The 25,260-nt window shown below is 49.2% G+C and overlaps 2 protein-coding genes across 8 annotated transcripts in view; one reads left to right on the forward strand and one right to left on the reverse strand.

The window, feature by feature from the left end:
- Positions 1 to 2,795: 2,795 nt before the first annotated feature.
- Positions 2,796 to 22,588, forward strand: PMEL (premelanosome protein). Its single transcript, XM_081181322.1, has 12 exons — positions 2,796 to 2,944; positions 10,349 to 10,483; positions 10,626 to 10,772; positions 11,708 to 11,848; positions 13,041 to 13,202; positions 14,570 to 14,992; positions 17,368 to 17,811; positions 18,486 to 18,647; positions 19,347 to 19,440; positions 20,211 to 20,413; positions 20,763 to 20,853; positions 22,241 to 22,588. Exons 1-12 carry the CDS (start codon positions 2,878 to 2,880, stop codon positions 22,398 to 22,400), a joined length of 2,229 nt encoding a protein of 742 aa, XP_081037448.1. The 5' UTR covers positions 2,796 to 2,877; the 3' UTR covers positions 22,401 to 22,588.
- A 1,521-nt stretch (positions 22,589 to 24,109) lies between these two features.
- The window catches only part of DGKA (diacylglycerol kinase alpha), an 86,914-nt gene continuing 85,763 nt past the window's right edge, over positions 24,110 to 25,260 (reverse strand). For all 7 annotated transcript variants that reach the window (XM_081181298.1, XM_081181302.1, XM_081181304.1 and 4 more), the window contains one exon: positions 24,110 to 24,788. In XM_081181298.1, coding sequence (XP_081037424.1) covers positions 24,690 to 24,788 — 99 coding nt within the window. In that variant the 3' untranslated portion in view covers positions 24,110 to 24,689. The remainder of the gene's footprint in view (positions 24,789 to 25,260) is intronic.

A 25,260-nucleotide genomic window follows, 5' to 3' on the forward strand; every position in this document is an offset into this window, starting at 1 on the left:
TTGCAAAAACGATAATAGAGCTGTTTGGCACCTTAAAGAATGACACTGCATTCTTACGCCTATTTATCTGGAAGTCATTGCCAGCCAGCAAGCACGTTGCATTAGGCTGTAATGGCATACACTTTCATAAAACCAAGCCTGCAACCCCCTTCATCAGGAGAAGATGTGTTATATTCTTTGTGTCTGTGTCGAAAGACTGTTGTGGCACCTTTAAAATTAATACCTTTATTGAAGTATTGATTTTATATTATTTATTAATTCCTCTGATTGCTCCTCGGATGCATGAACTGTAGTCCACACTTGATGGGGTGTATACATGAGTTTTCCCAGTAGTGATGTATGGAAGTGAGAGCTGGACCATCAAGAAGGCTGATCGCCGAAGAATTGATGCTTTTGAATTATGGTGCTGGAGGAGACTTGAGAGTCCCATGGACTGCAAGAATATCAAACCTATCCATTCTGAAGGAAATCAGCCCTGAGTGGTCACAGGAAGGACAGGTCCTGAAGCTGAGGCTCCAATACTTTGGCCACCTCATGAGAAGAGAAGACTCCCTGGAAAAGACCCTGATGTTGGGAAAGATGGAGGGCACAAGGAGAAGGGGACGACAGAGGACAAGATGGTTGGACAGTGTTCTCGAAGCTACCAGCATGAGTTTGACCAAGCTGCGGGAGGCAGTGGAAGACAGGAGTGCCTGGCGTGCTCTGGTCCATGGGGTCACGAAGAGTTGGACACGACTAAATGACCAAACAACAACATACATGAGTGTAAAACGGGGGAAAGCATGGACAACGAACCGCAAGCAGTACACAATATGCATGTACAGAATAAGCACATTGACCTTTTGCAATGCAGTAATTGGCAATAACAAACATTTTAGCATTGCTCAGTAAATTAGCACAGGAAATCATTGCCGCTATTCAGATCCATATGAGCAGAAGCATACTTCTCAGTGAGTTGCAGTTCAGAAGTTTCACATGAAACTTGGGAGAGAGAAATTAAACATGCTATTTATTTATTTTAATGGTGCGGGATCAAATTAAAGAGGTTAGAATGGTACACAGCTGTGTCATGAGGACCCCTGCCAGCAGGAACATTCTCAAATCTAAGGGAGATTCTTATCAATTAAAAAAAATATCATGAGGAGCAGATTGCATTCCATAAACTAAAGGGAAATATGCAGCCCCTGTGAAATGGGTGAGTTCATTTGTTTATTGTTATTTTATCACTTATACAGCACAAAAAATGTGCTGTGCAGATTAGCATTTAGGACAGTCCAGTCCCACAGGCTCACAATCTAATAGAAACTATACAAAAGGAAAAGAGAATAGTGAGGGATGAGAAAAGCAAGGAAATTCAGATACCAAGTCTTTCCCATGACAGAATTGCATAGTAAATTGGTACCCTGCCCTTCCACCAAGGAATTCCAAGTACTGTCAATTGGGGGCAGTGAGGTAGGTTAGACCAGTGTTTCCCAACCTTTTTTGGGCAAAGGCACACTTGTTTGATGAAAAAAATCTCGAGGCACACCACCATTACAGCCCCGTGACGTCAGCGCGCAGCGTCACGCCGGGAGGGACGCACGAAAGTGTAAGTTTCAATTTTTTTCCCTCCCCCTTGCCGGGGAACCTCCAAGCTTTGGGGGTGGGGGGGAGGAGGCAGCAAAGCGAGGCAGGAAGGAGAGCGCGGCTTGGCTGGGTGAGCTTTGGCAGGGAATGAGAGCCGCGAGGCGGGCGCTGCGGACGGAGGCGCTGCCCGCCGAGCTCGCAGGCAGCCAGGCAGGCAGACGGCGAGAGCCCCGCGCTGGGTGGCCTCTCCTCGCCGCCGCCCCGCCTCTCGCTGCCCGACTCGCCCACCTCCCTCCAGGCAACATCTCGCGGCACACTAGTGTGCCGCGGAACAGTGGTTGGGAAACACTGGGTTAGACAGAGAATGTGCACCTGGTTCGAACTCCCTTGCAAGCTCCCTTCCTATCCTCAGCAGGAAACAGAGCCAACCTTCTGTCCATTTCACCTCGCTAGCCTGTTACTATGGCTTGCTATCACTTGTACGCTTTTCTTTCTCTAGGCCAGCGGTCAGCAAACTTTTTCAGCAAGGGGCCGGTCCACTGTCCCTCAGGCCTTGTGGGGGGCCGGACTATATTTTGCGGGGGGGAAATGAACAAATTCCTATGCCCCACAAAGAACCCAGAGATGCATTTTAAATAAAAGCACACATTCTACTCATATAAAAACACCAAACAGGCCCCACAAATAACCCAGAGATGTTGTTTTAAATAAAAGGAGACATTCTTCTCATGTAAAAACACACTGATTCCCAGACCATCTGCAGGCCGGATTGAGAGGGTGATTGGGCTGGATCCGGCCCCTGGGCCTTAGTTTGCCTACCCATGCTCTGGGCCTTCTGAGCCCACCAAACATTGTGCTTATTCTTGACCCAGAGGCGAATGGGTTCACCAGGCAGCTGAAGGCGCCCTGTAATCTCACCCCCGGTACCCTTTAATGAAGTTGCATAACTGGCAATTTCACTCTCTCTTGTCTTCTCTCTCTCATTACACTTCCATCCCTCGCCCCCTCCTGAAGGAGCCCTAGTGTTTCAGCCTTGCCCACCCCCTCCCCTGAACTTCCAGCAAAGGAATCTCATAAGGGGGGCCCATTGTGTTCACCCTGCAAACTTGTGACTTAGGTCACACACATCCCATGGCTCCCCGCTATTAGAAAGGGGAGGGGGGCAGGCGAGGAGAGAAAGTGATGCCCTTGGCGCCCAGAGGAGGGGAGGGTGTATGCAAATGAGCTCCCTTTCTTATATGCCCCCAGCTCTCTACTCCACTCCTTCGCCTCTAGAAGCTCAGGAGGCTACAAAGAACTCAAAGAGCTAAGATGCCACGGACCTGGTACCTGTGGGTTGCAATTGGGGCCCTTCTGGCCGTAGCTACAGCTCAGCACAGTAAGTACAGTCCAGTTTTTCCTCATATGGCGAATGATAACCATTTATTTTACTGGCTTCTGCCTGTTTCACCAGTTAGACTGACCTCCATCACGTGGAGGGGGTCTTGAGTGCTGGAAATGATTTTGCAGAATCCGTCTGGTTAAATATTGGACCCCGGAAACTGAAGAGTCATAACTCTAGCCCAGGTATGTGTCCGTGAGCAAATCTGCGTGGAGGACAGTGCCTGTTCCCACACTGTTATTACAAGGCTACAGAGACTACATTTCTTATTTTCATCCTGTAGAAGCACAAGAAGCAGAGCAGCCACTTTGCTCTAAGCTGTTAATTGATGGATTCGTCTTTGTAGCCCAACCTGCCTGCCGAGTGATTAACGTTTATAATATCATAACACACGTAAGCAGCATAGGAGAGAATATGCAAAGGAAACTATACAGCATAAGGATCAAAGGAGCGTGAAACTCGGTTGCAGCACGTGAATTATACACCTCTCGATACCTTGTTTGTTTTGCTTTGTGTTCTATTTGCTGTCACGTCGCAACTGCTTTTCCCTGCTCCTCAAATCATTATTCTTTTGCATCTGCGTTGATTTTTTATGCAAGCACGTATTTTGATTCCCACTGCACTACAATAAGACTGGGAGAAAAATTAGGCAAAAGATCCCCAGCAAAGGGCATTTGTGAGGCTTAAGTAAGCTTGGTTAAGTAAGCTTCCCCTGTTCAGGGAAGTTTTTAATCTGTGATATTTTACTGTATTTTTGGTTTCTATGGAAGCCGCCCAGAGTGGCTGGGGAAACCCAGCCAGATGGGCGGGGTACAAATAATAAATTATTATTATTATTATTATTGGTTTTAAATCGGCTCCGAACACAAAATAAAAGCCTACATGCCAAATTCCTTCTTACAGCATTCAAATGTGACTCAAACAGCGCAAGGGGGACTCAGATCTGCTTTCTAATGCCATAAATGCCATAAATGCCAATGCATTTGTGTGTGTCTCCATTATTTTACTTCTGTGCAAGGTTCTCTGAAGGAACGCAAGCCTAAAAGTCTTTTGCACGTTTTAAAATTGGATTGGGAAGTCTCTGAGAGAAGCTTGTTCAGAAGCCGGTTTCCACTGAGTCAGAGCTGTGGGTCCTTTTACAGAAACAATTTCAGTGCCCACAAATGTTTATCGAAAAGTCAGGTGTTTAGCTGAGCGACTGAACCTCTCGTCCTTTGATTTATTTACCATTTATTTATTCTGGGCACCCCACATTTAAAGCATATTCAACACCCCTTTAAAAGCACATGGCATCCCTGCAAAGAACCCTGAGAACAGTCATGTGCTAAGGGTGCTGGGAATTGTAACCCTGTGCGGGTGGAACTACAGTTCCCAGGATCCCTTGGGACGGGAAAGTCATGTGTATTGGATGTGCTATAAATGTGTGCTATGGGTCTGCCCTAGGAACAACTACCGTAATTTTACTTCCAAGATCAAGACAACTTTCTGGAGCTGCAAGCCAAACTAGATGCAACAACTTTCATGCAGGTAGCAGCTGCATGAATATATATATATGTTGTTGTTGTCGTTTAGTCGTGTCCGACTCTTCGTGACCCCATGGACCAGAGCACGCCAGGCACTCCTGTCTTCCACTGCCTCCCGCAGTTTGGTCAAACTCATGCTGGTAGCTTCGAGAACACTGACCAACAATCTCATCCTCTGTTGTTCCCTTCTCCTTGTGCCCTCCATCTTTCTCAGCATCAGGGTCTTTTCCAGGGAGTCTTCTCTTCTCATGAGGTGGCCAAAGTATTGGAGCCTCAACTTCAGGATCTGTCCTTCCAGTGAGCACTCAGGGCTGATTTCCTTCAGAATGGATGGGTTTGATCTTCTTGCAGTCCATGGGACTCTCAAGAGTCTCCTCCAGCACCATAATTCAAAAGCATCAATTATTTGGCGATCAGCCTTCTTTATGGTCCAGCTCTCACTTCCATACATCACTAATATAGATAGATAGATAGATAGATAGATAGATAGATAGATAGATAGATAGATAGATAGATTTACAGAGCATGTGTGATCCAAATCTGGGCTCTAGCAAGCACCTCTAACCTGGAATACAAAATTAATTCTCAGGGTAACCATGGCAGAAAAGAATGCAGACCTGAAAAAGAAATGCCTTTTGAATTTGTGTGGCTCTAGTTTTGAATGTTGGCTTATTTCTGGCATAATCGGGTGGCACGTGAGGATTAGCCCTACTCTGGGGGGCTGTTTTGGCCCCCACCCATCCCAATGTGTGTAGAGGAAACAGTGATACCACTCTGCCTTATGAAATGGCATTAAATGTATTCATTGACTTAATGGGTTACGGCAGAGGCAGGAATATGCACACACACACACACACACACAGCCATAAAGCCAAACCTCGTGGTGATCTGGATTTGTGCCGGGGCGATCCAGACCCACCCCGCGCCCCTCTAATCCTCTTGTGGTGCTGCTGTCTGTCTGGGATGTGGAATGTGTATTTGTGCTTTATACGCAGAGAAGACTTAACGATGGAGACTCTCTGCGCTGGAAGTCAGATCGCATTAGGAGCTGGTCTAATTGCATTAAGGAGGGAGAAGTCTTTGTAGGCGAAATTCGGCCGGCTTGAAACTCCCAGTCACTGGGCATGGCCGTACATTCTTCGGCCAGATTAAAGATCTCAAAGGTTCTTCTCTCTCTCTCTCTCTCTCTCTCTCTCGTACACACACACACCCATTTTTGCAACACAGCACGTTGCGCCGGTACAAAATCGCAATCTCCGGTCAGTTTAGTGCGACCGTGTGCGATAAAATCAGTGCCATCCGCATCAGAACGGTTAAGCGCAGGCTGTGCGCATGATGCGCAGTTGAGCCACAGGAGCCCGATTGTGCACCAGTGCAGCCGCTTATGTCATGCTAATCCTAGGCTGTTGCACCTGTCCTTGCTGTTTTTTCTGCTTATAGAAAACTAGAGGAAACGGAGAGTGTGAACAGACACAATCCTGTGGATTAAGGCTCCCTCTCTCCACAGCGGTCCCTAACACCATTTTGGTCTGTCCCAGGTTTATCTCCAGTATCGCTTTCTAAAGGGAGAGCTGATGTTGTAGGGGATAGTTAGTTTGCTCCAGGATGCTTTGCTGGAAGTCTCAGAAGAAAAGTAGTTGGGAATGCCCAAATTGGCCTTAATTGTTACACCCCAGCCTCCAGCTATGAAGGAGAGATGTCTTTATTGTTACACACTGGCAGAGTGGGAAATAATATAGCATTGTAAAAGGTCAGGGGCTGCCATAACCACTGACAACTGGATGAAGGAATAGATGGACCATAATAATAATAAATTTTATTTATACCCCGCCCTCCTCAGCCAAGACTGGGTTCAGGGCGGCGAACACCAGATATAAAACAATTGATTAAGATACAACTTCAAAACAAGATTAAAATACATTAAAGTGCAGCCTCATTTCAATAGAAACTCAAATCAAAAACTTTTAGGGGATGAAAACGTCAAATCTTCACCAAGGCCAACTATCTAGACTGGTCCTACGTGGGCCAGAAAAAAGCCAGGGAAGTCCCCAAATAGGAGTTCCATCACAGAAGGAGAAAGGAAAAAGGAAAGAGGGGGAGGGGGAGGGGACCAAGTTGATTCCAAGCCAAAGGCCAGGCAGAACAACTCTGTCTTACAGGCACTGCAGAAAGAAATCAGATCCTGCAGGGCCCTGGTCTCATGAGACAGAGCGTTCCACCAGGCCGGAGCCAGTGTTAAAAAGGCCCTGGCCCTGGTTGAGGCTTATCTAACTTCCTTAGGGCCTGGGACCACTAGGGTGTTGCTATTTATGGACCTTAAGGTTCATACCGGGAGAGGCGGTCCCGTAGGTATGAGGGTCCTTAGACCATAAGGCTAAGCCCAGAATCGGGGCGGCCTGGCTGGATGTGGCTCCGACGAGGAGGAGAGAGAGTTCATCCCATGCAAAAGCTCCTGGGTTCATGCCCCAACATCTTCAGGTAGGACCAGGGAAGACTCCTGCATGAAGCTTGGGGAATAAGCTGCCAACCAGTGTAGTTAGCATGGAGCCTAGATGGCCCGGGAGGCTGATCTACTCATTGGACAGCTTGAAATATTTCTAGGCTGTATTTGAATGGGGGGTTTTTTGGCAGCAAGTTTTTCTCCCCAATTCCTTCTCCACTTGGAGACTGGAAACGAAAGTTTCAACAAGGGAAGAGCAGGCTGTGTAACTTAAAACCCAAGACTATCCGGAATGACAGTGACTCCAACAAGGATGCCAGAGCTATTGCCGTCACTACCTACAGGTAATGCTGCCAGGGTGGAAGAGGGAGAAGTGAGGCGAATATTAAAGGAGGTAAACACGAGGAAGGCTATGGGGCCAGATGGGGTGGCTGGCAGAAAGAATAATTGGGTGCACTCTTCCCACCTTAGATCAAATCTATGCTGTCAGGTGCCATAAGAAAGCGGCAAAGATAGCACAGGATAGTACGCACCCCGGAAATGATCTCTTTCAGCTTCTGCCTTCTGGAAGAAGTTATAGGGTTATAAAGGCCAGGAGAAACAGTTTCTACGCAAATGCAATTCTGGTTCTAAACGCAGCATAAGGGGTCTCTATAGTATAGTGTATTTTAAAATGGGGTTTCAGAGTTTTTAGGGTTTTTTGAATGTTTTATGTAGTTTTTCAATTTCATTGTTCTGCATGGGACAATGACAATAAAGATATCGTATCGCATCGTATAATCCAACCACTATTTTCTAACTTAAGATCCTGGGAACCATCATTTGTTAACGGCGCCGGGAATTGTAGCTCTCCGAGGGGTAAACTACGGTTCCCAAGATCCTCGGGGAAGTCATGTGCATGAGATGCCAGACGCACCCTCCTCTCTGATCGCATCTGCATCCAGTTGTGTTTCAAGGAGTGAATTCTCCTTCCAGCTCGCCGCCCTTTGCAGAACTCTCTCCCCCTCCATTTCTTTTCATGGCAAGGAGCCCTGGATTTTACTCCTCTGCCGCGGTGCAGGCGGCATGTGATGGCTCAGCCCTCACAGTGCCGTGGGGCTCCCATCACATGGGGCCTGGCAGGCTGTGCCCAAGCTCTTTCATGTGACTCTCAGCTGAGGGCAGGGCGCTGTAGCTGAACGATGGGTCGACAAGGCACAGGCTACAAGAGTCTGGATCGGCAACCTCCCGCCGGAAGCTCACACATAAAACAAAGCTGGCAAAGAGTGGTTTGCTTGCATAATGTGGGGAGGTTGTCGTTTGCTCCCGGGGCCTGGCAGAAAGTACAGTGGTACCTCAGGTTACATACGCTTCAGGTTACATACACTGCGGGAGGCAGTGGAAGACAGGAGTGCCTGGCGTGCTCTGGTCCATGGGGTCACGAAGAGTCGGACACGACTAAACAACAACAACAACAACAACAACAAAGAATAAGAGAACAAGAAGAACATACATTTAGAGAAGACTGGAAAATGTTTATTGAACATATGGAGGGGAAACTGTGTATACTTGAAAAAGTTGGTGGCATTAAGACAAATTCAACAGTGTAAATAAGTTTTGATGGATGTAGTAATGGAATACTGAATGGTTTAATTTATGTAAACTATGCAGGGATTTATGATATGCAAAATGAACCATGGAAAGGGAAGAAGGGGAGTCTTTGATATTTTAAGGATGTTTAAGTATTGACATCCAATGCCCTTTAAAATGTTTTTTTGGGGGGAGGTTAATTGGATTGTTTTTGTTTTGATTATTTTGTGATTGAGATTTTATCCTGTTAACCGCCATGAGACCTGTGGGTATAGGGTGGTATACAATTTTAATAAATAATAATAATAATGCTGCTGCTCTTGAGCATCTGCCATAAGATGCTGGGAGAGGAGGAGGACAGCTGCCAGCAGCCCTTTAGAGGACTTTCTACCTTTCTGTTACACTGGGATCCTTGGAAAGAGAAGACCCCCAAGCCGGAAGACTTTCAGACTGGCGAGCACAGACGGGCGAGCTTTAATGCTGTGGGTCTCAGCGATTAATCCAGTCAGACCCACTCATCCCTCAGTGCAGTCAAAGACCTGGGATTGACTGGGCCGCAATTCTTCACGTGCTCTAAAATCCTGGCTTGGAACAATGAATTGGGGGTGTTGTTAGGTAATGTTGTACTCTGGACTTTAATAATCTTCAGCTGGTAATCGGGGCTGGCTCTGCCATTAAGCAGACAGCTGCCTGAAGCAGTGGGTACTGGGGGTTTCCCCCCATGTTATTGCATAATTGCCATCCGGAGGGGGGGCACTCTTGCACCGTAGCATGATAAAAGCAGGACAAACATTAAATTCAGAACATTGGCAGTATGAACTATTACAGGCATTCAGCAGGAAAATACAAGACATGCGCTAACTGGAAATGAAGTTGTATATCTGCCCCCAAATCCTTTGCAGACGCAAACAGTATTTGAAACAATTTAAAAAGAAAAAATCCTTCCAGTAGCATCTTAGAGACCAACTAAGTTTATTGGTATGAGCTTTATAACAAGTGCGCATGCACACAAAAGCTCATACCAATAGCAAACTTAGTTGGTCTCTAGGGACGCAGGTGGCGCTGTGGTCTAAACCACAGAGCCTAGGGCTTGCCGATCAGAAGGTTGGCGGTTCGAATCCCCGTGATGGGGTGAGCTCCTGTTGCTCGGTCCCTGCTCCTGCCAACCTAGCAGTTCGAAAGCACGTCAAAGTGCAAGTAGATAAATAGGTACCACTCCAGCGGGAAGGTAAATGCCGTTTCCGTGCGCTGCTTTGGTTCGCCAGAAGCGGCTTAGTCATGCTGACCACATGGCCCGGAAGCTGTACGCCAGCTCCCTTGGCCAGTAAAGTGAGATGAGCGCCGCAACCCCAGAGTCTGCCATGACTGGACCTAATGGTCAGGGATCCCTTTACCTTTACCTAAGGTGCTACCGGAAGGAATTTTTTTATTTTGTTTCGACTACGGCAGACCAACACGACAACCTACCTGTAACTAGCAAACAGTATTGAAGGTGGGCTCATGTATAAACCACCTAAATGCCACAATCAAGAGCAAAAATGAATGTATAATAAAAAGGGCGTCTGCAGAGCCCAGTCAAAACCATTGCAATCACCGCTGTGAATGATCAGTGCTCTCATCCTGCATACGTTGAAGCTTTGTGGCACTGTCATTTTATTCACCCATGCTATGATTCTGTAGTCGGCAATTACTGCTGCTGGTGTGCATCCCTCTGCAAACATTTAAGCTTTAACTGAGTTTTTATGGAATGTAAATTTTGCAACTCCAACCCTTTGCACGCTTCCCAAGAGCGCCCCTTTTCGTAAGCGACGTGTTGGAGACCACGCACCAGAAAACAGCTTGACCCCCCTGCTCTTCTCTTTCTTTTAGGGGCCGGGGTCAGGAACAGGAGCAACAGGTGGGGACAAAACTGGAGCCAGAAGCACTCTTCCTACAAGACTTGGAACTCTAGACTTTACCCACAGTGGAGGCCGGGAGACGCCAGGCAGAGGAACTGCTGGAGAGGTGAGGACTAACTCTGAACCGAGGACATAGGCCTTCCAGTTGCCCATGAGAAAGAAACCCCACAGATTGAGACTTCTTCTGGGCCTCAAGCCCAAGAGTTCTGAGGGAGACTGATCCCTTTCTTTTCCCTTCCCCCATCCAGGAGGCGATGTGACGTTTGACATCAGCAACGATGCCCCAACTATAACAGGTGCCAAAGCCACGTTCAGCATTGCCCTGCGCTTCCCTGGCAACCAGACGGTTCTACCAGACGGAAGCATCGTGTGGACCCAGAACTGCACCATAAATGGTGAGCTGAAGTCCCTGCAGAGGCACCGATGCCTCTCTTCCTCCCTCTCACCTTTCCTTTCAGGAGTTCTGGCTTGGCCCCACAACCGTGGGCGCCCGAGACTGTGGGTGCCATTATATTATATTATATTATATTATATTATATTATATTATATTATATTATATTATATTATATTATATTATATTATATTATATTATATTATATTATATTATATTATATTATATTATATTATATTATATTATATTATATTATATTATATATATATATAAAATATTATATATATATCTACCTACCCAGCCACTCTGGGCGGCTCCCAACAGAATATTAAAAACACGATAAAACATCAAACATTAAAAACTTCCCTAAACAGGGCTGCCTTCAGATGTCTTCTACAAGTCAGATAGTTGTTTATTTCCTTGGCATCTGATGGGAGGGCATTCCACAGGGCGGGCGCCACTACCGAGAAGGCCCTCTGCTTGGTTCCCTGTAACTTCACTTCGCACGGTGAGGGAACCACCAGAAGGCCCTCAGAGCTGAACCTCAGTGTCTGGGCTGAACGATGGGGGTGGAGACACTCCTTCAGGTATACTGGGCCAAGGTCAGCACCAACACTTTGAATTGTGCTTGGAAACGTACTGGGAGCCAATGTAGGTCTTTCAGGACCGGTGTTATACGGTCTTGTAACCCGTCTAGTAAACAACGCAGATGAGCTCCCCTTGCGTACAAATAAACCAATTCAGACTCTTCGCTGAGAGCAAACTGCATCTCAAAAACAAATCTGGATATGTATCTTTTGAGTGCCTGGTGCGGTTTATTTTGCTGGGCCGAGGCAGTGTGCACCAAAATTTGTGGGTGCCCAGCCCCTTTCTGGGGAATTTTGTGGGTGCTCCTGCACCCAGGGCCCCAAGGTCTTGTTTCCTATCCTTGCCTTGCAGGTACCCGTGTGACGCAAGGAGAACCTGTTTTCCCCAATCAGGAGACTGACAACTCGGACTGCTTCTTCCCTGACGGGCAGCCCTTCTCCCAGAGCGACCGCCGCAAGCGTGGCAAGTTCGTCTACGTCTGGCAGGCGTGGGGTAAGCGTCTGCTTCCTGGCTGATAAGGGACGGCTTCCTCACACACGGAAGTCCCGGGGCCATCTCTTAGCGCAGGGATAGCCAACGTGGTGCCCTGCAGACGTTGCTGGAACTGCAACTTCCATCACCTCTCACCATTGTCCACGCTGTCCATTGGGCCCCATCTGTGCTATAGCTTTAAAGCATGACAATACCACTTTAAACGGCTCCCCCCCCCAAGAATTCTGGGAAGTGTAGTTTGTTAAGGGTGCTGAGAGTTGTTAGGAGACCACTGAGCTATGGCCCCTCTTTCAGTGCAAGTTGGAGAGTCTTTCGATAGGTGACTGTCTGGGTCATCAGAACTTAAAATACTGCAGGGTTCAGTATCACTGCATTTCAAGCAGCACCGGGACAAATTTCCTCATTGCAGCCGCTTCCCTTGTGGGGTCGTCGCATCCTGCACCCCTTTGCCCATTATAATCGTGTTCCCTTTCCTATAGGAAGGCTAACAGACAGAAGGCTAGAGAGCCTCTTTCTGTTCTTCCCTTGGGAAATTTGCGTATGTGGACAGATTCCCCCACTTTTCTGATTGTATACTGCTTAGACTTCACCGTACAACTCAATGATCAAGCCCCTGGGTGAGAAGAAATGCTAATTGCACCGGAACAGTGTTGACTCAAAGGGACGCGGGTGGCGCTGTGGGTTAAACCATGACGCCTAGGGCTTGCCGATCAGAAGGTCGGCGGTTCAAATCCCCGCAACGGGATGAGCTCCCGTTGTTCGATCCCAGCTCCTGCCCACCTAGCAGTTCAAAAGCACATCAAAGTGCAAGTAGATAACTAGGTACCGCTCCGGCGGGAAGGTAAATTGCGTTTCCGTGCACTGCTCTGGTTCGCCAGAAGTAGCTTAGTCATGCTGGCCACATGACCCGGAATCTATATGCCAGCTCCCTCAGCCAATAAAGTGAGATGAGTGCCGCAACCCCAGAGTCGGTCACGTCTGGACCTAAGGGTCAGGGGTCCCTTTACCTTTACCTTAGTGTTGACTCGAGAGTCGATGCTGCTTCTACAAAGTACATGAGTGACCGTAAAGGAAAAGACTACTTCTGCAATTTATTTGTTTTCTTGTTTATGCTCCTTATTGTGGAGCGGTTGCCTTTGGTGACATTTTTGTGTGTGACTTTGCTAGTATATCACTACCCTGTTGGTTGCAGGGCGTTATTGGCAGGTGGTAGATGGCCCCTCTTCCCTGCTGACTGTTGAGACAGCCGATGTACCCCTGGGCTCCTACACCATGGAAGTGGAAGTCTATCACTACCGGGGACGTGAGAAATTCATCCCTATCGGTAGCACCTCTTCAGAGTTCAGCATCACCGGTAGGTCTGGGTGAGCGGGCTCTTTTGCTGTGGGTGGGGAAGCAGTGTTTGAATCATGGAGGCAGCAGGAAAGTAAGGGGCCCTTAATACAGTTCACAAGCTCAACCCCTGGACTCCAACAAATCTTACCTCCCCACAGGAGAGATAACAGTAAAAAAAAAAAAAAGGAGATAGATCTGTGGTTTTTTTTCAGGTAGAGTGTTGCCCCAGAGGTATCGAAGGGAAATGGTTTTAAAATGGATTAATGATGATTATAGACAGTTCAGAGAGGATTTGCTGTACTCGAATATTTTGTGGATAGGTTATAACAAGGGACAAGAATCATAGCAGAAATTGGAACTTGTACAGTTTATGTGTGGGGAGAACAGATTACAGTGGTACCGCAGGTTACATACGCTTCAGGTTACAGACTCCGCTAACCCAGAAATAGTACCTTGGGTTAAGAATGAGAACAGGATGCTTCAGGATGAGAACAGAAATCGTGCTCCAGCGGCGTGGCAGCAGCAGGAGGCCCCATTAGCTAAAGTGCTTCACGTTGAGAACAGTTTCAGGTTAAGAACGGACCTCCGGAACAAATTAAGTACTTAACCCGATGTACCACTGTAGTGAATTTTGAAATGAAAGGTGGGTAAGATACTTGGAGCAGCAAGAGAGGGAGGAAAAAGAAGAAATATTGGGGGGTGGGGCAGAAAGTTGCAGAAAATCAATAAAAAAATAATTGGCAAATCTTACCTCCCTACAAGGGATGCGGGTGGCGCTGTGGGTTAAACCACAGAGCCTAGGACTTGCCGATCAGAATGTTGGCGGTTCGAATCCCCGCGACGGGGTGAGCTCCCGTTGCTCGGTCCCTGCTCCTGCCAACCTAGCAGTTCAAAAGCACGTCAAAGTGCAAGTAGATAAATAGGTACCGCTCCGGCGGGAAGGTAAACGGCGTTTCCGTGCGCTGCTCTGGTTCGCCAGAAGCGGCTTAGTCATGCTGGCCACGTGACCCGGAAGCTGTACGCCGGCTCCCTCAGCCAATAAAGCGAGATGAGCGCCGCAACCCCAGAGTCGGCCACGACTGGACCAAATGGTCAGGGGTCCCTTTACCTTTACCTCCCTACAAACCCATCTAAAACAGTAGCTAATTAGTGCATCTCAAAACTAGGAGGGCTGAGTTGCTCTCGTGATGGAAACACTGGCTGTAGGGCAGGTTGATAGCTCAGGAGCCACTGAGGACCAGCAGGAGAGGCTGGTTAAGCAAGCACGGAGCAGACCAAGTGTGATTCGTGGGCAGGTGGGGGGGTCAGACGTTGTTAGTTCTCCACCTGCTGCCCTCTCTTGCCTTACTTCCATGCCCGTAGCTGACTCTCTGCTCTGCTTCCCAGACCAGATCCCGTTCAACGTGGACATTGCACAAGTGCTGGATGTCGACGGGACCGATGGGCGCTTTGTGCGCAACCGGGCCATCGCATTTGGCGTGCGCCTCCACGACCCCAGCCAATACCTGCGCGACGCCGACATCTCCTATTCCTGGGATTTCGGCGACCAGAGCGGGACTCTGATATCCCGGGCTGCCATGGTGACCCACACCTACCTTGCCACCGGCACCTTCAGCCCTCGCGTCATCCTCCAGGCCGCCATCCCCTTGGCCGATTGCGGAAGCAGCACCACGGAGGAGCCGTCCGTCGCCCCCACGGCAGACCCAAGTGGTACCACGGTGCCGAGTGGCACGACGGCCCAAGGCACCGCGGTCTTGCCCACTGTCAGCAGCATAACCGGGTCAGGATCCGCGGGTGTCCCAACCTCAGGTAAGTACTGGTGCTTCTCCTTTACTAACTACAGTGGTACCTCGGGTTACATACGCTTCAGGTTACATTCGCTTCAGGTTACAGACTCCGCTAACCCAGAATAGTACCTCGGGTTAAGTACTTTGCTTCAGGATGAGAACAGAAATCGTGCTCCGGCAGCGCGGCAACAGCAGGAGGCCTCATTAGCTAAAGTGGTGCTTCAGGTTAAGAACAGTTTCAGGTTAAGAACGGACCTCCGGAACGAATTAAGTACTTAGCCCGAGGTACCATTGTATAACAATAATAATTTATTACTTATACCCTGCCCATTTGGCTGGGCCTCCCCAGCCATCCTGGGTGGCTCCCAACAGAATATGAAAAACACGATACAACATCAAACATTAAAAACTTCCTTAAACAGGGCAGTCTTCAGACTAAAAGTCAGATAGTTGTTTATTTCCTCAACACCTGGTGGGAGGGCGTTCCACAGGGCAGGTGCCACCACCTAGAAGACCCTCTGCCTGGTTCCCTTCAACCTCCCTTCTCACAGTGAGGGAACCGCCAGAAGGCCCTCAGAGCTGGACCTCAGCGTCTGGGCTGAACGATGGGGGTGGAGACACTCCTTCAGGTATACTGGGCCGAGGCCGTTTAGGGCTTTAAAGGTCAGCACCAACACTTTGAATTGTGCTCGGAAACGTACTGGGAGCCAATGTAGGTCTTTCAGGACCGGTGTTATATGGTCTTGTAACCCGTCTAGTAAGCAACGCAGGTGAGCTCCCCTTGCGTACAAATAAGCCAACTCAGACTCTGTGCTGAGAGCAAACTGTGCATCTCAAAAACAAATCTGGATATGTATCTTTTGAGTGCCTGGTGCGATTTATTTTGCTTTCAAAGATTTGCAGTTTTTTTGTGGGTGGGAAGGACTAGTTCTCTACAAGAACTAGAGGGGCACGGCAGTGTATTCAGAGGCTGTGTAACACAGAGGCTTTCACCCTGTGTTCTGAGGAATGTAGGGGCCTCTGAAGGTTACCAGAGGGTCAGTAATGATGGAGAGCTGTCCCTGAAAGAGACATTATTAATCTTCACAGGGTATGTTCTGGGGCTCATTCTCAGTTCATGTTGGGTGACAGTGACGCTCAGTAGGCTTAGTAGTCAATGCCTAGATTTGCCCTGAAGGAGGGGAGGTTTACCTCTGGCCTTCCAAATCTTGTTGGACTACGGATCCTACCACCCATGACAATTGGCCATGATTGCTAAAGCTTTGGATTCCAACAACCTCTGAAGGACACAGATTCCCCAGTCCTGGCTGGCAAATCCTCGCCAGGACATTGCGTATTCCTGTCTTGAGAGTCAAGGCAGGTCTTCCACCTACATCACTGTCATGCTGAGTCCACAACTTTCACACTTAGGATTACTTGCCTTTCACTTTGACTAATTCTAGGGTGGTAATATATAAATCAGGCTTCCTCAACCTCGGCCCTCTAGATGTTTTTTTGGCCTACAACTCCCATGATCCCTAGCTAGCAGGACCAGTGGTCACGGATGATGGGAATTGTAGTCTCAAAACACCTGGAGGGCCGAGGTTGAGGAAGCCTGATCTAAATGGTTCACAATATATGAAGAGTATGCCATTCCACAGCAGGAGTCGGGGTGCTTCGAGATAGACCCAGTGTATTCATTCCACCTCTTGAACCCCAGAAACTGCTTCCGCTCTTGCCCCAGGCGTGCAAAAGCTCCCAGACAAAACCATCCCTAGACCTCAATCTGACAGATGGGTGTTACTCACATCCCAGATGCTCAGAACAGCTGGCCTGTCCATCAATGGCCAGCGTATACCAAGGCTAAAGGGGTGTTCTTTGCACAAGAGAGCAGCAAGGTTTACATTTCCTTGATCTGGCATATTTTCTGAGCTATCCCATGGCCTCACTTAGATAGCCGCATAAAAGTGTTGTTAAACCTGTTGCCGACCCATGTGGTCTTTGTTTGAACCAGCTACTGAAAGCAGTTTGTTTACACCAGGGGTAGGCAACCTAAAGCCCGTGGGCCGGATGTCGCCCAATCATCTTCTCAATCCAGCCAGGAATCAGTGTGTTTTTACATGAGTAGAATGTGTCCTTTTATTTCAAATGCATCTCTGGGTTATTTGTGGGGCCTGCCTGGTGTTTTTACACGAGTAGAATGTGTGCTTTTATTTAAAATGCATCTCCGCGTTATTTGTGGGGCATAGGAATTTGTTCATCCCCCCCCCAATATATAGTCTGGCCCACCACATGGTCTGAGGGACGGTAGACCAGCCCACAGCTGAAAAAGGTTGCTGATCCCTGGTCTACACTCTTTGCAAAATTGCATGCTTAGAACATTTTCTGTATTATGTCTCATTCTCTCCTCATGTGCAGCCCCAGCCTCCGGGACGACTCAGCAGCAACCCGAGACTAGTGCTGTGGCCACTGCAGCTACTGCAGCTACTGCAGGCACTGCCACAGTAGTCAGTGCTGTGCCCGAAGGGGCAGATTTAGCTGTAGCGTCCGTGGAGCCTGTGAACGATGCCTCCGTCGCCCCAGCTGAAGACGCTACAGGCACTGCGGACTCTGCAACTGTTGCCACGGCAGCGGCAGCATCCCTCCCAGCCACCACGGCTTCTGCATCTGTGTCCACCGTGGTGGCTGCATCTCTGCCAGGCACTGTGGCGCCTGATTCCCCCTCCGCAGTGGCGCCTGAAGGTGACCCAGGCACTCTGGCACCCGCGGTTTTGTCTCCAGCAGCATCTACAGCTGAGCTTCCTGGGGCATCAACAACACTCCCTAGCGTGGCCGACACCCCGCTCTCTCCATCAGCGGCAGGTAGGTCTAGCTGGCAGGAGATTCCTTGCCTTGCTTGAAATTCAGCACGGGGCCCCGAAACACCCAGCCATGCTTATACACCATGGCTGTCTTTACCCTTTCCCTCAAACGGAGGATAGCTTGCTGTGTTGACCTTGCTGAAGGCAGGGGCTCAGGGATGGGAGATGGGCAGCGAAGGCAGCAATTTGAGGTCATTCGCATGAAGGTGTGTGATGGTCAAGTCCAGCCTTTCTGTTGAAGATGTGGATACACTGGAGCACCTGCAAAACTTCCCCCATCTGATTCAGCTCCATGCAGAGTTGTGATTTCGGACCGAGCATTCGAGAGGGTGACACTCCTCTCCCCATGGACGCCTCACCTGCCATTCTGATCAGCTCTCATGTTCCTGTTGCTCATCCTGCACCCAGCTTCCCTTGCAGATTGCCCTCCTTGAACCCGCTCGTCCGTCCTACCCAGCACAACCTGCAAACGTCCTTGCAGCCTGCTCAGATCCTCTCAATAGAGAGGAAGAGCCACTTTGTGTCTTTTAAGACCACAAACCCAGATTGCTCCGCCACTGCATGCAGCTATTATCTTCCTGCGATACCTGCTTTTGAGATGCATGCAGCACGAGGCTTTGGGGTGGGGGAGGGAAAGGAGGCATTATTATTCCTTTGGCCTTGTTCCCTCAACAGATGCCGCTGAAGATGCAGCAACCATTGACCTGACTGTGTCCGTCGTCCCAGACGCTGGAACGGTGGCGACTGAAGTGGTCCAGGTCTTGGTGAAACGCCAGGCGCCTGCTGGCTGCCTCCTCTACCGCTATGGGACCTTCGAAACTAACCTGGACATTGTCCGTGAGTCCTGGGGACGGTGTGTGTGTGAGAGAGAGAGATGTGCGCAAGGATGACCACTAAACTCTGCTCACACTGGGCAATATTAAGGGAAGGAGGTGGTGCTCAGTGGAGTCTAAAACAGGAATGAGAAACCTCTACCCTTCCAGATATTGTTGAACTACAGCTCTCATAATCTGCGGCCATTGACCCTGCAGATGGGAGCTGTGATTCCAAAAATACTTGGGATTACTCACCCCTAATTTAAATGAAGAGGCTTCTAGTTTCCAAATTAAGACCAATTTGCAAGTACCAAGACCTTCAGCCTCACAGCCGCCAAAGGAGTGTGACAGAGCATTGAGCTCACCAGAAGAGGATGGAGGCTGATCCAAGTGGCAATCTTTGTGGCTAGATGCAAGAACGAAGATGTGAGGCTGGGTGTAAATAATTTCCATTCTGGTTCTAAAAACTAATAATCTCAAAATGTACCCAACTCTGCTGGTAGGCAGATCCATCTCCCCTGTGCAGCTGAGTTTGGGGCCTCTCCTTTTGGGCGTCCCAAGTTTTCAACTCACCTTCAAAAGATCTCCCAAACTTCCCTTGCTTCCAGTGTTGATTCTCTGCAAGCAGAGTTGGGGGTGGACCCCAGTCAGAACTAGGGAATGAAAGGAGGGCGAGAGGGAGAACAAGAAAGAGGCACATCCTTGTTCTCCTTTATTGCAGAGGGCATTGAAGGTGTTGAAATTGTGGAGGTGGTGCCTTTGGTGTCAGCCGTTGCTGAGAACACAGTAGACCTCACAGTGACGTGCCAAGGAAGGTAGGTTGCATAAGTAGGAGTAGCCTCTTTTGATGTGGCTCCAAGGTCTTCTATTTTCCCGTTGAAAAATGATGGGCTGAAGCACTGGGCAAGTAGAGTTGGGCTGTTTCAAGATAGGTGTTGGGGGGGGGGGGCAGTTATTCTGCAAAATGTCATTGATGCAATAATAGTGCATGAACGGTGAATTTATACCAGACTGCCCCACAGACCATTTCACTTTATTAGTTGTTTGGTGATGCTTCCCCAGTGATGTTGTAAAGTGCTACCTGGAGGGACGGTCCCATGCTATGGCACAGGAAAAGCGTAAGGAAAATGCCAGAGCATTTGTGGTATGAAGTGTTATAGCATCTCTGCAGGACGTTAAGGGGCACGGACCACTTGGAAGCAAAGCAGCATGTCTAACCCCCAGGTTTTTATAGTGTTGAAAGCAGGAGCATGTCAAACTACCCCAATACCGTCACATGCGTGCATCACTGTGAACGCGCAATTGAAATGGCATTGGGAGGGAGTCCTGGACTAGTGGAGAATGAAAGGAAGTTAGGAACAGGGCCAAAGGAGCTCTGAGCAGCATGCGTGTGTGCTGTTCGTGTGTGTGACATGTTGGAACACACTTGACAGTCCCTTGGGAAGCTGGGAGAGGGAGGGGAGCCACAATGAAGCTGCATCGATACTAGAAAGGGAGAGCAGTGACCTGGAGAATGCTGTGGTCATGGGAGGGAGAGAGGACTGGCTCCCAACACCTGAACGGAATAGCCTTGTCCTGCTTGCAGCCTCCCTGAGCAAGTCTGCACAACCATCTCGGACCCCGATTGCTTGACAGCCCAGGAGACTGTGTGCATCCCGGCCCAGCCCAGCCCCGACTGCCAGCTGGTTCTGCGCCAGGCCTTCAACCAGTCTGGCCTCTACTGCGTCAACATCTCCCTGGCTGATGCCAACAGCCTGGCTGTGGCCAGCACCCAAGTCAGCATCCAGGGTAAGGACCAAACCTCAGGGAGGCAAAGAGCTCTCTCTGCTCCTGACGCTTAGAAGGACTTCTTGGGGGTTTGCAGGGGAAGACAACTGTCCCATCAGTTTCTCCTTGCAGTATCAGCCATGGTGTGCCTATCCTAGCTCTCAGCACCCTGGAAGGCCAAGGATGGGCCAGGGGGAGGAGGGTGGCCTCCCTGTGTTTCGTGCTCTTTGATGGCATGCATTATCAGAGCAGCTGCAGAGATGCCTTCTGAGACTAGCCTGAGGGTTGATCCATGTTCCCCAACGAAAGACGGTGCGCTCCTCTCTCTCTCGCTGAATGGGCAGACATTAATTTCTCTTATCTTCTCCAGCCGCAAGAACTTCAGGCTCAGCCCAAATTGCACTAGTTGTTGGAGTGGTGCTGGTCGCTGCTGCCTTAGGGGCTGTTGCCTATACCTACAGGTGAGCCTTTGTTGAGCCGCATGGGAGCCTGTAGTCAGTTGAGGAACAAGAAAGTGTGTCGGTCCAGAAGCTAGTGGAATGTTGTAGGGCTGGTTAAAGCCTCTCCACCGAGAACGGAGGCATTTTGCCAAGGCCTGCCCTAATAACCACATCTCTCTAGCTGGGAAGGATCCAGAGGCCTGTAAATCTGGCGGCCCCCTAACAGCAATCAAATCCCTCCTGCAGGGGGTTAGCCAAGGTGGTGCCCTTCAGATGTTCTTGCACTCCACCCAGCATCCTCAGCTAGTCAGGGGCAATGGGAGTTGTAGTCCAACTACATATTGAAGCCACTATATTGGCTGTGTCTGCCTTATGGCATTTGGGTGGGACCTAACACAGGGAGGTGGCTGGTCTCTCGAACATTTACAGCTGACTTATATTGAACTAGCCCACGAGTCCGTCCACCTAGGCCAGAATTTCCCAAACTTGGGTCTCCAGCTGTTTTGGGGCTACAACTCCCATCATCCCTAACTAGCAGGGATGATGGGAATTGTAGTCCAATCTAGGCCAACAGTGATGGCCAGTAGCCCTTCAAGATTGCAGGCAGAAGATTTCCCCAGCCCTGCTTCCTGTGCTTTTGACTCAGGGGTGGGAGATCTGTGACGTTCTGGATTGTTGCTGGACTATGACTCCAGTCACCTTTGACCACTGGCCGTCCTTGATGGAGGCTGATAGGAGCTGGAGCCCAACATGGCCCATTCCTGCTCCTCTAACTGGAAGCGCCAGAGCCTCCATGCAACACATGAGCTTTTCCAGGCAAGATGCCTCTTTAACACGACTTCTTCCACCTCGTATTTGGGGAAACTACAGTGCAAAGGCGAGGCAAGCTGACCAAACCCAGCCAAAGTAGCCCTGTTGGTTGTAGAACTTGTAAACCATTCTGCTCTAGCAAATAGCAAAGCGTGCCAGTGGAATGGGAAAGCTCCCCAAAGTGAACATTCATTGCATTCAAAGCTTGTGGGCAGATAGTCAGTCTAATCTCCAAGGCTTCAACTAAGTCAGTTTTCTTCTTTCCTCTGCACACAAACCATTTCTACCACAGTTCACCTGTCATTGCTCCCCGCAGTACTTTGTCTTCCATCTCCTCCATCCTTGGCAATCTATCCCAACCTCAAACTAACCACTCTGAATGGACAACTCAGTAGCATGGAGCTCTCCATTGCCCAGAGTCTTCTGAGCAGAGACACGGATGGCATGTAGATCAAGCCTACGTGGCCAAAATCCACCTGCTTTGCTGAACGAAGAAGCCTTGAAAGCCTTATTATTTCTGTTCGAAACACTGAAGGAACCAAGCTAGAAAACTGTGGCTCACTAAATGTTTTACTGTCACCGTTTTCTTCCACTACAGGCATATGAAATACAGCCCCCTCCGGGCTGCGACATCAGCCAGCACCTCTCCCAGCAGCTGGTTACCTGACCGTACCACTGTACGCCTCTTCCTACGCCAGGCTTTTGGGCAGGGGGCCAGTGGGGAAAGCAGCCCACTGCTGAGTGGCAACGTGATCTAAAGATGGAGACAAAGGCCAAGGAAGCCAACTGAAGCCTTGCTAACTACTGAACCAGGTGCCTCGTGGAGCCAGCCCTGCGAAAGGAGATAGTGTCCTCCTCTGCAGTTCTTCCACCCTAAACTGACCCCGCCCAGCATTCTTGTTCTTTTTTTAAAATTACCCGCTAAGTAAACACTCAGACTCCTTGATGGTGCCATCTCAGTGCCTGCCTGGGTGGGAGGGAAGACACAAGACCCTGCAGAGGTGCTAAATCGCTTGCTTTCCTAGACCTTCTCCACATCCTGATCTGCCCCTCCAGCACCTGCCCCAAGCACCAGCTGCCCCTAATGTCTACCAATATGCCGGCTGTGAAGCCACTCTTGAATGAGATATAGGGCTGGGTGACATATCATCCAAAACTGATTTCAAGTCCATATTGTGATATTAGTTACATAATTTTTAACCTGGCAATATATACTGTGAGTCATGGTATGTGTGTGTGCTGTGCAAAAAACACAATGTGGGGAAAAACCCATGAAGTCATACCCTTATTTCACCCTTATTTCAGACATTGTGATATACCAGTATATTGCAATGTTGAAAACCAGATATCGCGCTCTCTCTCTCGCTCTCTCACCTTTCCCTGTATCTACACAGCAAACTAATGTATCAAAGAAGATTTAAAATAGCTTTCTTCATTGTGTGCCAGTTTTGTATATGCTGCAAGCCTTTTAAGTAAGGAGAGGCTGCAAAAACAACACCTCATTTACTGCCTGAAGTGATATGGTCCCTCTGCATAGATGGGCTCCTAGTTAACCACATTCCCTTGCATGACGCTGTACATGTCATGTACCTGGTGAGCATACCATAGCTGTCACTGGTGGCCACAGGGTACACTAGAGCAGTGGGAAGGAAGCAGCAGCAGCAGCAGCCTGTCAGGGCAGTTAGAGAAGCTGGAGAGTAGGAAGGCCTGGCTTTCGAGGAACAGGTTTTATAAAGTACAGCTCTCCCAAAGAGGTTTCTGCCCTGAAGGAGATAAGAGAGTGAGAACAGGCTGCTGTGGAATGAGCAAGATAGGAAGATCTGCAGGACAGCCTAGGGTGAAAGCATGTGGCAGAGCAATGTCAGGATGAGGCCCAAGACAAAGAAGGGCGATGGGATCTCAGATTTATGGGGGAATCGTTCTGCAGAGTGTGCTGTGGGGCTTCCTGGCTGACAAAAGAGGCAGGGCTGCTTGTTCCTGTTATGTGAAAGAACGGCTGGCTGCACATCCATACTTGTCCTCTTCTATCCATTTAACAAAGAAGAAGAAAAACCCAACAACAGGCTAGTATGTTCGAGAAGTGCTAGCAAATGCCACCTAGTTAATTTCACCACTCCACTGACTCTTAGGAGACAGAGGAGGAGCAGCAGGTCTTCTAAGAGCCACATTCCTAAGAGCCCAGTTTTCCGTCCTTTCTTCCCAACAGGTTTTTAAAAGCTACCAATGCACGATCCGGGCTGGTACCACAGAAGCAGTAACATCGCTTTCGGGTACTTTCACATGTGCGCAGACACACATACTCCACCCCCCCTTTCCCAAACCTCAAAAGTAAGCCACGGCACATCTCATCTTTTGGGAAATAGCCAACACAGAGCCATTTTAAATTTGGTGGCCCCACAATGTCCCAGGCTTTCATGTCTGCCCGTAACCATAGAAACCAGCTACAACAACAGGACAACCACCACCATCCAAGCCCAACTCTTTATTACTACGCTGAGGCACTTCTGAGAACGCTAAGTGGAGGACTTGGAATGGAGTTGCAATAAATAAAAGGGGGAGGGAGGGGAGGAGCGGGAAAGGCGAGCCGGTGCCGCCACAGTCTTTCAGTAGTAACCTCGAGTGCAAGGGGTAACAACCTACAAGGAACAGAACCGGAAGGGCAAGAGCAGACAATTTACAGGGCCTTTTGAGTGGTCAGTGAAGGAGGATTTGGCACCCACACAATTTGGGGTAAGGGCGCACCGGCACAGGCAGGCAGCCCACAAGGGACAACACCCGATGGCAGGGGTATTGCAACGGCTCTCCCACCCCGGTTCAAGGAATTGGCAACGTCGATCTGTGTGGCAGAAGCAAAGGCGCTGTGGCTGCAGCTCCCCACCCGCTTTGCCACGTACCAGGAAGCAAGAAACCTTGTTCAACTCTTTGTGTTTGGTGGTGGTGACAGAGAGCAGGACTTCCCCCCATGGTGAAAGAGCATTGGGCATCCCGACAACAGGCCTCCAGCTGCATCACCGTGGCTTCTGATAGACCCAGAAGCGCTTTTTCTTTTAGGGCTCCTGTGGTCCCTTCTTCAAGCCGAAAAAGCTGGAGGATCGGGGAGGTGGAGCGATGAGCATTGGGGCTTGGTTCTTGTGGGTTATTTTGATCTGGAAACACAGGAAAACAGGGTGTGGCAACACTTAAGAAGGACTCTATTAACACGCCATAGTGCCCCTGCAATGGTAGAGCAAAGCAATGGCTGCGTCCCTTTTTCGACCCAGCAAAACATAGCATCCATATCAGTGAAAGAAGTACAAAGCATCTCAGGTCCCATAACCCAACAGGCTCCGCGTCTCAGGAACTAATGTATAGCAGCTTTGGGATTTGCCTTACGCTGGCACTGGTGAGAAGCAACTTCCTGACTGGGCAGCTTCAGAAAGGGGTCCTGATTCGACCCACAAAGCTGTTTCCCCCAAAGCATGCCCACCTGTGATGTCAGGCGTGGGCAGGTAAAGGAGCAATTGGTAGCCTTAAAGGGTGCTCGCAAATAGTCCTTGGTGAGTGGGGCTTGTAAAAATTTGGTGCCATTGCGATTGGAACTCCTGAGTGCAGCTGATCCCTGCCAAAAGCAAGGGTTGC

Source organism: Podarcis bocagei (genome assembly GCF_964188305.1).
Source record: "Podarcis bocagei genome assembly, chromosome: 2".
Classification (NCBI taxonomy): domain Eukaryota; kingdom Metazoa; phylum Chordata; class Lepidosauria; order Squamata; family Lacertidae; genus Podarcis; species Podarcis bocagei.

Coding starts and splice junctions, on each gene's coding strand:
- PMEL (XM_081181322.1), top strand. CDS start 2,878: ATGCCACGGACCTGGTACCTGTGGGTTGCAATTGGGGCCCTTCTGGCC. Junction 13,203..14,569: donor TTCAGAGTTCAGCATCACCG/GTAGGTCTGGGT, acceptor TCTGCTTCCCAG/ACCAGATCCCGTTCAACGTG. Junction 20,414..20,762: donor CACCCAAGTCAGCATCCAGG/GTAAGGACCAAA, acceptor TATCTTCTCCAG/CCGCAAGAACTTCAGGCTCA.